Here is a 13386-nt window from a genome sequence, read left to right as displayed (position 1 = left end):
CCACATCTCTCCCCAATTGAGAACGTTTGGGCTGTTATGGACAGGGTCCTCCAAAGAGCTCGGGACTTTGATGATCTAAAGCAGGCTCATCCAAGAAGTGTAGTTCAGCGCCCCGTCCGCGATCGTGTGTCGCTAGTGTCGCCATAGGAGCGAGAGAGAGAGAGCTGCACAGCGAGTGAGACCGCACACCACTGCTCTGCGCTGGACTGTCCCGCAGTCAGATCCAACGCAAACAAAACAACAGAGGAAGCACACCTCTGTAAAAGAGGCCGATGAGCGGTAAAACAAGCAAACCACTTACCGTTTAGGTAACAACTAGTGTTCGTGTGGCAGAATTACTACGCAAAAGCTTTAGACAACAATATCCAAAACAAGAATCGAAGAACATCTTGAAACTACCTGGCAGATTAGAACTGTGTGCCCGACCGAGACTCGAACTCGGGACCTTTGCCTTTCGCGGGCAAGTGCTCTACCAACTGAGCTACCGAAGCACGACCCACGCGCGGTACTCACAGCTTTACTTCTGCCAGTACCTCGTCTCCTACCTTCCAAACTTTACAGAAGCTCTCCTGCGAACCTTGCAGAACTAGCACTCCTGAAAGAAAGGATATTGCGGAGACATGGCTTAGCCACAGCCTGGGGGATGTTTCCAGAATGAGATTTTCACTCTGCAGCGGAGTGTGCGCTGATATGAAACTTCCTGGCAGATTAAAACTGTGTGCCCGACCGAGACTCGAACTCGGGACCTTTGCCTTTCGCGGGCAAGTGCTCTAAGCCATGTCTCCGCAATATCCTTTCTTTCAGGAGTGCTAGTTCTGCAAGGTTCGCAGGAGAGCTTCTGTAAAGTTTGGTAGGTAGGGGACGAGGTACTGGCAGAAGTAAAGCTGTGAGTACCGGGCGTGGGTCGTGCTTCGGTAGCTCAGTCGGTAGAGCACTTGCCCGCGAAAGGCAAAGGTCCCGAGTTCGAGTCTCGGTCGGGCACACAGTTTTAATCTGCCAGGAAGATTCATATCAGCGCACACTCCGCTGCAGAGTGAAAATCTCATTCTGGAAACATCCCCCAGGCTGTGGCTAAGCCATGTCTCCGCAATATCCTTTCTTTCAGGAGTGCTAGTTCTGCAAGGTTCGCAGGAGAGCTTCTTTAAAGTTTGGAAGGTAGGAGACGAGGTACTGGCAGAAGTAAAGCTGTGAGTAGCGGGCGTGGGTCGTGCTTCGGTAGCTCAGTTGGTAGAGCACTTGCCCGCGAAAGGCAAAGGTCCCGAGTTCGAGTCTCGGTCGGGCACACAGCTTTAATCTGCCAGGAAGTTTCATATCAGCGCACACTCCGCTGCAGAGTGAAAATCTCATTCTGAAGAACATCTTAGTTGTCTTCTGACCCACAGCTTCATTCTATTAGTACAGCACATGCACACACGTCATATGTACAATAGGCGTCTTCTGAAAAATATATCTGTTTCTTAAATGAACTAGAGTCATAAATATTCTGTTTTAGAAATAACTTTATGTAAGGGATGTAGAGTCTCATTTTCACTACAAGTAAATATTTTTTGTTGTACTTCGGGCTACATCTCTTTGTATCCCTTTTCAGAGTTTAGAAATCGGATCCTTAGTTTGCTGTTTTGTACATAATAATTTTAAGCGACCAAGTTTGAAAATTTATTAAAAAATAGAATTAAGGTTATAAAGCTCTTTAATTCTTACAGTCAACATTGGTAAAGAAGACAATTAACATTTTACACTTTTTTCTTTTTCGAGGAAACGGTTTTGTCAATGTTTGGTACAATATTCCCTGAGACTGATAACCTCAAAGAATTAGTCAAATTTTTATCGCCAAGTAATGAACGGTTCTTAGCTTTAGCAAGCTTTAAAAGAGAGAAAAAGCGCTCACAGATATACGTGGAACCAAACATTGAGAGAACTTAGGCCGCGTGCTTGTGCAAAAGAGGATATTTCTCTCGTGGAAGACAGCTGTAAAAGTAATCCAAAGTTTTACACATGAGAAAGCGGTCCTTCAGGCGGATATGGCACTGCAGGTCAATCAGCTCTAGTTGAAGCACTTGTGAGACGTGCTATGCCGTAGGGAAAACGGGCGAACAAATATATCTAAGGCCGATTGAAGCTCACTTATCTCCAAAAATCTGTTTTCAACCCGTTCTTGTAATTCGTAAATGATTGCAACATAATCTGAAAAATCCATATCTTCTTTAACGCTGTCTAGTGCAGGAAAGTGTCCACAATTCTTCTCGCGCAATTGTTTTTCTCACAAAATAAGTGTTTTTTTTTAATGCTTGTGTCGTCTGCACTAAATTAACGACATAGTGATTTTCGCGTTGGAGTGAAATATTCAAAGTATTTAAATGATCTTAGCCAAATTCGCCATCCACTTAGGATCACAAAGTAATTCATCTGGACTTCCTTTCATTTCCAAAAAGGTATTTATTTCGCCCCCAAGGGGAAAAACCGATGAAGCACTTTTTCTCTGCTCAGCCATCTTACTTCGGTGCGGTAGGGGATGTCCGGGTATTCCGCTTCGATATCAGCCAGAAATTCTTGCGATGTGTGAGTCCATGCAAGCGAAGATAATTAACCGTTCGAAGAACTGTGTCCATAACATTTTTTATGTTGACAATCTTCGCACAAAGTGCCTCCTGGTGTATCAGACAATGGACTGTCGTGAATAAGGAACAGCCGACTTCAGTCATTTTTGACCTGACGTAACTCAGAAATCCATTGCGTATCCCTTGTAGCGCAGGGGCTCCATCCGTTGTTACACTGGTCAGGCGTTCCTATTTTAAACCCCATTGACTCTAACACGTTTTCCATGGCTAGAAAAATATCCAAACCCGTGGTTGTGTCTTTTAATGGTATAAGATCGAGAAATTCTTCGGTGACACGCAGATTCTCGTCGACACCTCGAATGAATATAACGAGCTGAGATATGTCCGCAACGTCCGCGGACTCGTCAAGAGCGATAGAAAGTGAAATGAAGTTTTCCGCTCTCTCCATTAATTGCTGCTCCATATCTGAGACCATATCTTCGACTCTGTGAGCAACAGTTTGAGGCGAAAGAGCTATTTTTTTAAAAATTTTCCGTGAGGTCTGGTGGACAAATACAAGCCACCGAGTCGACCAGGCAATCCTTGATGAGATTCCCAGCAGCAAAGAGTTTCCCTGCTTTCCCAATTCTCAGCGATCATTTGTAACTTGCGCGCAAACTTTGCCCACCTGTTTCCTGCTCGTACCACGCCAAAAAAGAACATACAATTAATTTTGTACAATCCTGTTTTTAAAACACTTTTATCACTTTAACAATTAATTGTTTCATTCATTGAAACTCAAATAAAAAACTAACAAAAAGATTGGTTTTACATGCGTTTTCCCCCAGTTCCGCTGAAAAGGACAGCGATGTGTGGTAGTAAAATAAATTTTAATCTACTGCAATATTTGCGTACAGCGGCATGGCGAGGCTCGGCGGGCGGTCTGCACGGCCAGCTAACAAGGGAACCTCCCCATCGCACCCCCCTCAGATTTAGTTATAAGTTGGCACAATGGATAGGCCTTGAAAAACTGAACACAAATCAATCGAGAAAACAGGAAGAAGTTGTGTGGAACTATGAAAAAAATTAGTAAAATATACAAACTGAGTAGTCCATGCGAAGATAGGCAACATCAAGGATACTGGGAGTCAAGGATCGCCGTGGTCCCGTGGTTAGCGAGAGCAGTTACGGAGCGAGAGGTCCTAGGTTCAAGTCTTCCCTCGAGTGAAAAGTTTAAATTTTTATTTTCAGTTTATGTGACAAACTCTTATGTTCATCACTTTTTTGGGAAGTGATTATCACATCCACAAGAAAACCTAAATCGGGCAAGGTAGGAGAATCTTTTTACCCATTCGTTAAGTGTACAAGTTAGGTGGGTCGACAACATTTTCCTGTCGTGTGACGGGCGCTGATGAGCCAAACTTTTAGGAAACATTCCTCAAACACAAATAAAGAAAAGATGTTACGTGGACATGTGTCCGGAAACGCTTAATTCCATGTTAGAGCTCATTTTACTTTCGTCAGTATGTACTGTACTTCCTCGATTCACCGCCAGTTGGCCCAATTCAAGGAAGGTAATGTTGACTTCGGTGCTTGTGTTGACATGCGACTCATTGCTCTACAGTACTAGCATCAAGCACATCAGTACGTAGCATCAACAGGTTAGTGTTCATCACGAACGTGGTTTTGCAGTCAGTGCAATGTTTACAAATGCGGAGTTGGCAGATGCCCATTTGATGTATGGATTAGCACGGGGCAATAGCCGTGGCGCGGTACGTTTGTATCGAGACAGATTTCCAGAACGAAGGTGTCCCGACAGGAAGACGTTCGAAGCAATTGATCGGCGCCTTAGGGAGCACGGAACATTCCAGCCTATGACTCGCGACTGGGGAAGACCTAGAACGACGAGGACACCTGCAATGGACGAGGCAATTCTTCGTGCAGTTCACGATAACCCTAATGTCAGTGTCAGAGAAGTTGCTGCGTACAAGGTAACGTTGACCACGTCACTGTATGGAGAGTGCTACGGGAGAACCAGTTGTTTCCGTACCATGTACACCGTGTGCAGGCACTATCAGCAGCTGATTGGCCTCCACGGGTACACTTCTGCGAATGGTTCATCCAACAATGTGTCAATCCTCATTTCAGTGCAAATGTTCTCTTTACGTATGAGGCTTCATTCCAACGTGACCAAATTGTAAATTTTCACAATCAACATGTGTGGGCTGACGAGGATCCGCACGAAATTGTGCAATCACGTCATCAACACAGATTTTCTGTGAACGTTTGGGCAGGCATTGTTGGTGATGTCTTGATTGGGCCCCATGTTCTTCCACCTACGCTCAGTGGAGCACGTTATCATGATTTCATACGGGATACTCTACCTGTGCCGCTAGAACATGTGCCTTTACAAGTACGACACAACATGTGGTTCATGCACGATGGAGTTCCTGCACATTTCAGTCAAAGTGTTCGTAAGCTTCTCAACAACAGATTCGGTGACCGATGGATTGGTAGAGGCGGACCAATTCCATGGCCTCCACGCTCTCCTGAGCTCAACCCTCTTGACTTTCATTTATGGGGGCATTTGAAAGCTCTTGTCTGCGCAACCCGGGTACCAAATGTAGAGACTCTTCGTGCTCGTATTGTGAACGGCTGTGATACAATACGCCATTCTCCAGGGCTGCATCAGCGCATCAGGGATTCCATGCGACGGAGGGTGGATGCATGTATCCTCGGTAATGGAGGACATTTTGAACATTTCCTGTAACAAAGTGTTTGAAGTCACGCTGGTACGTTCTGTTGCTGTGTGTTTCCATTCCATGATTAATGTGATTTGAAGAGAAGTAATAAAATGAGCTCTAACATGGAAAGTAAGCGTTTCCGGACACATGTCCACGTAACATATTTTCTTTCTTTGTGTGTGAGGAATGTTTCCTGAAAGTTTGGCCGTACCTTTTTGTAACACCCTGTATATATGAGAGTTCAGGTGGCAACTTACGTAAGTGTTTGGTGCATAAGGTGAAGCATAACAAACCTCCACTCAGCCCAAGCCAACCTGTCATTGTCGCCACGTGGAGTGTTCAGGTTGGCTTGGGCTGAGTGGAGGTTTGTTATGCTTCACCTTATGCACCAACCACTTAAGTAAGTTGCCACCTGAACACTCGTTTATATACAATGAATGTTGCTTATTGAATATTCGGTCGCCATTATTATTAATCAGGGTCCAGGTAGTCTGTGACCTGAATCCATGTGCCTTCTCCCTCCAATGTGGCTAAGATTTACAGGCTGCAGATAATGCTGGTGGAAATTAACTTCTCGTTCTCATTCACTCCACGAGATAAATAAGAAGCGAGACTGAATTCAGTTTCTTATGTTATCTTCAAAATTACAACGCAATGCATGAAAAATGAGGACAATTACCAAGTTGTATACTGATTCCTACAGTACCTACATAAAACTTCTGATATTCAACTTGATAATTAACAATTACAATACATTTATTATGTTTAACATTTTGCGTTCTTTGATTTCGTGGAGATGTTTCTTCCGCAAATCATGAAACGACGCGACGCAGTCATGTTTCGATTCATGAGGGTCAGCAACTGATAAAAAAAAGGGGCCCCCCCGGGTCCCAAGGTCGCGATGGCGGCGTCACTGTCCCGCCGAGATAATTTGTCCTTTTAGGACAATTATCTGAGCAAGCACCGACGCCAGCAAAAGGTTGCCCGACACGTGCTGTTCGATAATCGAAACATGACTGCGTCGCGTCGTTTCATGATTCGAGGGTCAGCAACTGATAAAAAAAAGGGGCCCCCCGGGTCCCAAGGTCGCGATGGCGGCGTCACTGTCCCGCCGAGATAATTTGTCCTTTTAGGACAATTATCTGAGCAAGCACCCACGCCAGCAAAAGGTTGGCGCGTGTAAAAGTTGTCTTTTTGGAGTGACAGACATGTAAGTATTGATAACTGAAAATGTCCTCTGACTACACGTCGAAAACGTCTATTGTCTGTGACGAGCTGCCAGAAACAGTAAGTACATTTCTGTATAATGGACAGTTTGTACAAACTTGCACGAATTGCTGTTTGTGGAAGACTTACAAATGCTTTAGATGTGTATGAATTAGAAGTACCACAAACCATACGAGAAGATATTTTACTGCAATTCAGATATTCAAAATTCAATTTCATGCTAAATTCATATAGACTGCCAGAATTCTATATTTTTGATAGAAGTGAAAATGTCCCGATGATTAACGAAATTGTGAATGATGCAATAGAAGCAGCTTCCAAAATAAGAGCTGGAATTCCAGTTCCATGGGAAACACTCGCTTTAACCACAATGTCTTTCTTCGATACTACTACATTCTGGCAAAGTCGATTTAAAATTAAAATGTTTTTTTATGAAATTACTTATAAGCAATTCGTATTTACCATTTGTGAAAATTGCTTATATAAATTATCAGATTGCTGGCAAAATCCGCTACTACAACCACTTCTCATTGGTATGAAAATTAATATGGTTACCAAGCCACCATATTTTTCAAATGGTGTAATTTGTCCTCCACAAATTAAGCAATATAGCCATTGGTGCATGTTCTGTGCCAATAGTCCTTTATTCAGAAGTGTACGTTGTGGTGGCTCATTAAGCCAAGTATTTGATTCCGAAGACGACGATGATGATTTACCTGGGCCATTTCAATGTCTTCCTCTGGTCCCGGATATAAAACACCTCCGTCGTATTGTATAGAGCCATGGTTGCCCGTGCTTAAATACTGATTTACCCAAGACATTTTGCTGACTAAAATAAATAAATCATTACCGCCTTTTATATACATTACATTATCGAACAGCACGTGTCGGGCAACCTTTTGCTGGCGTGGGTGCTTGCTCAGATAATTGTCCTAAAAGGACAAATTATCTCGGCGGGACAGTGACGCCGCCATCGCGACCTTGGGACCCGGGGGGCCCCTTTTTTTTATCAGTTGCTGACCCTCATGAATCGAAACATGACTGCATCGCGTCGTTTCATGATTCGAGGGTCAGCAACTGATAAAAAAAAAGGGGCCCCCCGGGTCCCAAGGTCGCGATGGCGGCGTCACTGTCCCGCCGAGATAATTTGTCCTTTTAGGACAATTATCTGAGCAAGCACCCACGCCAGCAAAAGGTTGGCGCGTGTAAAAGTTGTCTTTTTGGAGTGACAGACATGTAAGTATTGATAACTGAAAATGTCCTCTGACTACACGTCGAAAACGTCTATTGTCTGTGACGAGCTGCCAGAAACAGTATGTACATTTCTGTATAATGGACAGTTTGTACAAACTTGCACGAATTGCTGTTTGTGGAAGACTTACAAATGCTTTAGATGTGTATGAATTAGAAGTACCACAAACCATACGAGAAGATATTTTACCGCCCTCTCCATGGAACTCCTATCTCCGCCTCAGCAGGTAGGGTTGCCTGACTGCTACCCACTTCCGTACAGTCACTGGATCGTTAGCTCTGGTATCAGCAACTACGATTTAGCCGGCCGGAGTGGCCGAGCGGTTAAAGGCGCTACAGTCTGAAACCGCACGACCGCTACGGTCGCAGGTTCGAATCCTGCCTCGGGCATGGATGTGTGTGATGTCCTTAGGTTAGTTAGGTTTAAGTAGTTCTAAGTTCTAGGGGACTTATGACCACAGCAGTTGAGTCCCATCGTGCTCAGAGCCATTTGAACTACGATTTAAAACGCCTCCCAACAGTAGGGTCCCCACCACTTATCGACTACTTTGACACGAACATCTTTTGTGTGACATATGTTTGAAGGACGTGATACCTGTCATTCAACGAATGGGACGTATCACTACAGTGTCTTAGTGTGTATTAAGACAAAATGCAACGCAACTCCAAGAGATTCACCCCTCCAACGGACTAGAATCCGTTAAATTTATCGTTAATAATAGTCACCTCCAGCTGAGTAGTTAAGCATTGATGTTTTCAGCGAAATGTTTCCTGATCTAAAAGACTTTATCTGATAGCTTTCAGGTACTCGTAAAACAATTTTGAGTATAATGAAAAATACAAAATCTGTATTGTGTACTGTTCGAAAGTATGACAACGTTGCAAGGCAGTAATGAAGGACAGAGGCGGCGCTTCAAGCTATTAGCGTGATGTCTCCTAGGACATGACAGACTTTTTGTCCATTTAACGATATTGTGAAAATGCTGAGTCGCATATAGGCACAACAAAAAGACTCATTAATAATAGCTTACGGCCAGTAAGGCCTTCGTCAGAATTAGATGGCAAACACACACATACACACTCACGCAAACACAACTCACAATCCAGAATGAGATTTTCACTCTGCAGCGCAGTGTGCGCTGATATCAAACTTCGTGGCAGATTAAAACTGTGTGCCGGACCGAGACTCGAACTCGGGACCTTTGCCTTTCGCGGGCAAGTGCTCTACCAACTGAGCTACCCAAGCACGACTCACGCCCCGTCCTCACAGCTTCACATCTGCCAGTACCTTGTCTCCTACCTTCCAAACTTTACAGAAGCTCTTCTGCGAAACTTGCAGGGTGAAAATCTCATTCTGGAAACATCCCCCAGGCTGTGGCTAAACCATGGCTCCGCAATATCCTTTCATTCAGGAGTGCTAGTTCTGCATGGTTCGCAGGAGAGCTTCTGTTAAGTTTGGAAGGTAGGAGACAAGGTACTGGCAGAAGTAAAGCTGTGAGGACCGGGCGCTAGTCGTGCTTGGGTAGCTCAGTTGGTAGAGTACTTGCCCGCGAAAGGAAAAGGTTCCGAGTTCGAGTCTCGGTCCGGCACACAGTTTTAATCTGCCAGGAAGTTTCACAACTCACAATATTGTTACATTCCATCCTGGATTTTCCATTGTTTGATTTTTGTCCATTTAAGTTGTTCCTCGGCCTCTGTAAGCCAGGAGGGTTGCGGAAGAGAGAAAGAGAGAGAGTGCAGGCTGACCTGTTGTCGGGCAGCCACTGGAGCAGCAGGAAGGCGAACGCCTTGGAGTACGGCCCTCGCCGCCACACGCCGCTCTGCTCCAGCTGCAGCGCGTCCGTCACGTCGAGGCGCTCGTACGCCACGACACCGGGCAGCGAGTTGTTGGCCTGCGCGTAGCGCAGCATCTCGGCGCTGATGTCGCACGCCACGATCTTGGTGCCGCGCGGCAGCCACGGCGCCAACACCTGCACACAGGTCCGGTCCTCCGCGTGAAATGTAACACAGCGCCTGGCGTCGCTATGTGGAAAACGACGTCTGAGTCAGCTGACACGTGAAGATCCGTCCAGCTTTACACTCAGGGTACAGCGGGACTATTCCACTCATTTCAACCGTAAGCCTCATTTGTATGTATGTACTGGGGACCTAGAAACGATGGAAAGGCTTCGTCCCCGCCGTAGCCCGCAGTGGTACACAACCCCACAACAGACTACAGCAGTCCACTTACCCCACCGCTGCCCCACACCGAACCCCAGCTTATTGTGCAGTTTGGCCAGCAGTGGACACTCCCCCCCCCCCCCCCCCCTCCAGAGAACGTCTCATTCCAAACGAGTGTAACCCCATTGTTTGCGTGGTAGAGTTCAAATGGCTCTGAGCGCTATGGGACTTAACTTCTGAGGATCAGTCCCCTAGAACTTAGAACTACTTAAACCTAACTAACATAAGGACATCACACACATCCATACCCGAGGCAGGATTCGAATCTGCGACCGTAGCGGTCGCGCGGCTCCAGACTGTAGCGCCTAGAACCAGCGCGTGGTAGAGTAATTATGGTGTATGCGTAGGCCTACATGGAGACAGTGTTTGCGCAGCAATGGCCGACATAATGTAACTGAGGCTGAATAAGGGGAACCAGCCCACATTCGCCGAGGCAGATGGAAAACCACCTTAAGAACCATCCACAGGCTGCTAGCACACCGGACCTCGACACTAATCCGCCGGGCAGATTCGTGCTGAGGACCGGCACGCCTTCCCGCTCGGGAAGCAGCGCGTTAGAAAGCACGGCTAGCCGGGCGGGCTATGCCCCGTGTAATACAATACGAAAAATGGTTCAAATGGCTCTCAGCACAATGGGACTTAACATCTGAGGTCATCAGTCCCCTAGAACTTAGAACTACTTAAACCTAACTAACCTAAGGACGTCACACACATCCATACCCGAGGCAGAATTCGAACCTGCGACCGTAGCGGTCGCGCGGTTCCACACTGAAGCGCCTACAACCGCTCGGCCACTCCGGCCGACACAATACGAAACTTTTTTAAAAAATCTATCAATGTGATACAATTATGGTATGTTGATTGCGAATACATTCCAGTATATAAGTGGTCGAAATTCCTTTACACGAGCAAAGTATTAAACTAGCATCCAAAGAAGGCAGAAATCAAGGTATATAAAAAATGGTGGGGCTATTCCACGTATCAAGAGGCTAATCCATACAATGTATTTAAGTGTCAAAATCTGATGCATTTACTATAAGCAAACACTTTTCGTCCTTTTTCCACCTACGCACACTTGCTGAAACCAAGTAGCACATTGCTGGCAGTTTATCCAGACAAGTTGCCTACAACACAAGTTACTGCTTGTTTCATATTTTCCTCGGACCATGAATCACTTGGCTTTTCCCTCTTCGTATGTACTGATCATCTGAAAACAACTCATTATATGAATATGGAAGAGTCAGGGAGTATTGTGTTTCCAGTAGGGGATCAGTAAGAGCAGAAAGTCTATATCAAAAGTAGACTAGTTGTTGGATGTCACCTGAATAACAAATCCAATCAGGGACATTTCTCCTTCCCGGGCTCCCCAAGTCGACCGTTGGTGATGCGATTGTGAGGTGATAACGTGAAGTAAAAACCTAGGATAACCAAAACCAACCAGACCTCACGTTCTGACTGACTGGGACCACAGCTTCGCGACGCCTCACTGAAAGTGTCTGTAGCAGAGCTCAGACCGCAATGAAGGCGAATTGTAATCGAACACCATATTAATATCCTCTAATAAGTATCCGGATACGTTTCATCAAATAGCGTAATCATTGGTGCTATGGCTGCTAAATGAAATACACTGAGGAGCCAAAGAAACTAGTACACGTGCCTAGTATCGTGTAGGGTCCCCAACGGGCACGCAAAAGTGAGGCAACACGACGTGGCAAGGACTCGACTAAGGTCTGAAGCAGTACTGGAGGAAATTGAGGCCATGAATCCTGCATGGCGGTCCATAAATCAGTAAGAGTACGAGCGGGTGGAGATCTCTTCTGAACAACAAGTTGCAAGGCATCCCAGATATGCTCATAACTGTAACAGTTGTGTTACTAAATGTGACACTTCTGTCACTAAATGTAACTGGGTTTTCTCTTTTGATGCAAGCCAATTGTCAGGATGAGCATTCTAAAGCATTCTGTCAGGGTGAAAATATTAAATAAATTAACTTTTCTCTCTTAACAACATGTGGGCAGGGTGGGTTCTTCCTTGGCTCGGGTATGAGGTCGAATGAAACATCATTTTTACATAAGATAACTTTTATTGAAGATTTGTACAACTGTATCTTACGGAATGTTCTGGTTCGGAGAGCGGCAGCTGTGTCGTTTGTGAAGTCTTCTGCTGCGGCAGCGGCGGTGGCGGCGGCGGCGGCGTCTGATTACGCGTAGCGGTGTGTATCTCGCGTCGCCGTCTCGCCCAGTTGGCCTTTGCTCACATGCGACAACTGCGAAACACATGAGCCGGTCGGGCGATGCCCCGACGGCTGAATCGACAGCGTCCGCTTATGTGGAACTTGCTGACTTCACGGTCATTGTCTCTTCTGTTCTGCTGTTCTGCCCGCTGTTTGCGAGTATGTAACTCTCTAAACTAAACCAAGTTTTTCATTTATATTCTAATTTCTAGTTCACTTTGATTTCACTAATTTATTTACTTAAGTACCACTCAACATAACGTTCATGTCTAGGGAAATTGGTGGCCATGGGAAGCGTTTAAACTTAGAAGAGTGTTCCTGGAGCCACTCTGTAGCAATTCTGGACGCGTGGGGTGTCACATTGTCCTGCTGGAATTGCTCAAGTCCGTCAGGATGCACAATGGACTTGAATGGGTGCAGATGATCAGACAGGATTTTTACGTACGTGTCACCTGTCAGAGTCGTATCTAGACGTATCAGGGGCCCAATATCACTCCAACTGCATACGCCCCACACCATTACAGAGCCTCCAACGGCTTGAGCAGATCCCTGCTGAATGCAGGGTTCAAGGATTCAAGAGGTTGTCTCAATAAACGTACACGTCCATCCGCTCGATACAATTTGAAACGAGACTCGTCCGACCAGGCAACATGTTTCCACTCGTCAACAGTCCAATGTCGGGCCCAGGCGAGGCGTAAAGCTTTGTGTCGTGCAGTCATCAGGGGTACACGAGTGGCCTTTGCGCTCCGAAAGCCCATATTGATTATGTTTCTTTGGATGATTCGCACTCTGACGCTTGATAATGGCCGAGCATTGAAATCTGCGGCAACCTGCGGTAGGGTTGCACTACTGTCGCACTGAAAGATTCTCTTCAGTCGTCGTTGGTCCCGTTCTTACAGGATCTCTTTCCGGCGACAGCGATATCGGAGATTTGACGTTTTACCGAATTCCTGATATTCATGGCGCACTCGTGATATGGTTGTGCGGGAAAATCCCCACTTCATTGCTATGTCAGAGATGCTGAGTCCCATGGCTCGTGCACTGACTACAACACCGCGTTTAAACTCACTTAAATCTTGATAACCTGCCACTGTAGCAGCAGTAACCTATCTAACAACTGCGACAGGCATTCATTGTCTTATATAGGTGTTGCCGGCCGCAGAGTCGTATTCTG

General features: G+C 45.8%; 1 protein-coding gene across 1 annotated transcript in view; it reads right to left on the bottom strand.

The window, feature by feature from the left end:
* Window positions 1-13386, bottom strand: part of LOC126234348 (juvenile hormone acid O-methyltransferase-like) — a 110091-nt gene that overhangs the window by 67551 nt on the left and 29154 nt on the right. The window contains exon 3 of the mRNA XM_049943035.1: window positions 9506-9729. Within this exon, the coding sequence (XP_049798992.1) occupies window positions 9506-9729 (224 nt within the window). The remainder of the gene's footprint in view (window positions 1-9505; window positions 9730-13386) is intronic.

Source organism: Schistocerca nitens, chromosome 2 (genome assembly GCF_023898315.1).
Source record: "Schistocerca nitens isolate TAMUIC-IGC-003100 chromosome 2, iqSchNite1.1, whole genome shotgun sequence".
In the NCBI taxonomy this organism is placed as follows: Eukaryota; Metazoa; Arthropoda; class Insecta; order Orthoptera; family Acrididae; genus Schistocerca; species Schistocerca nitens.
This window is presented reverse-complemented; position numbering and strand designations above follow the sequence as displayed.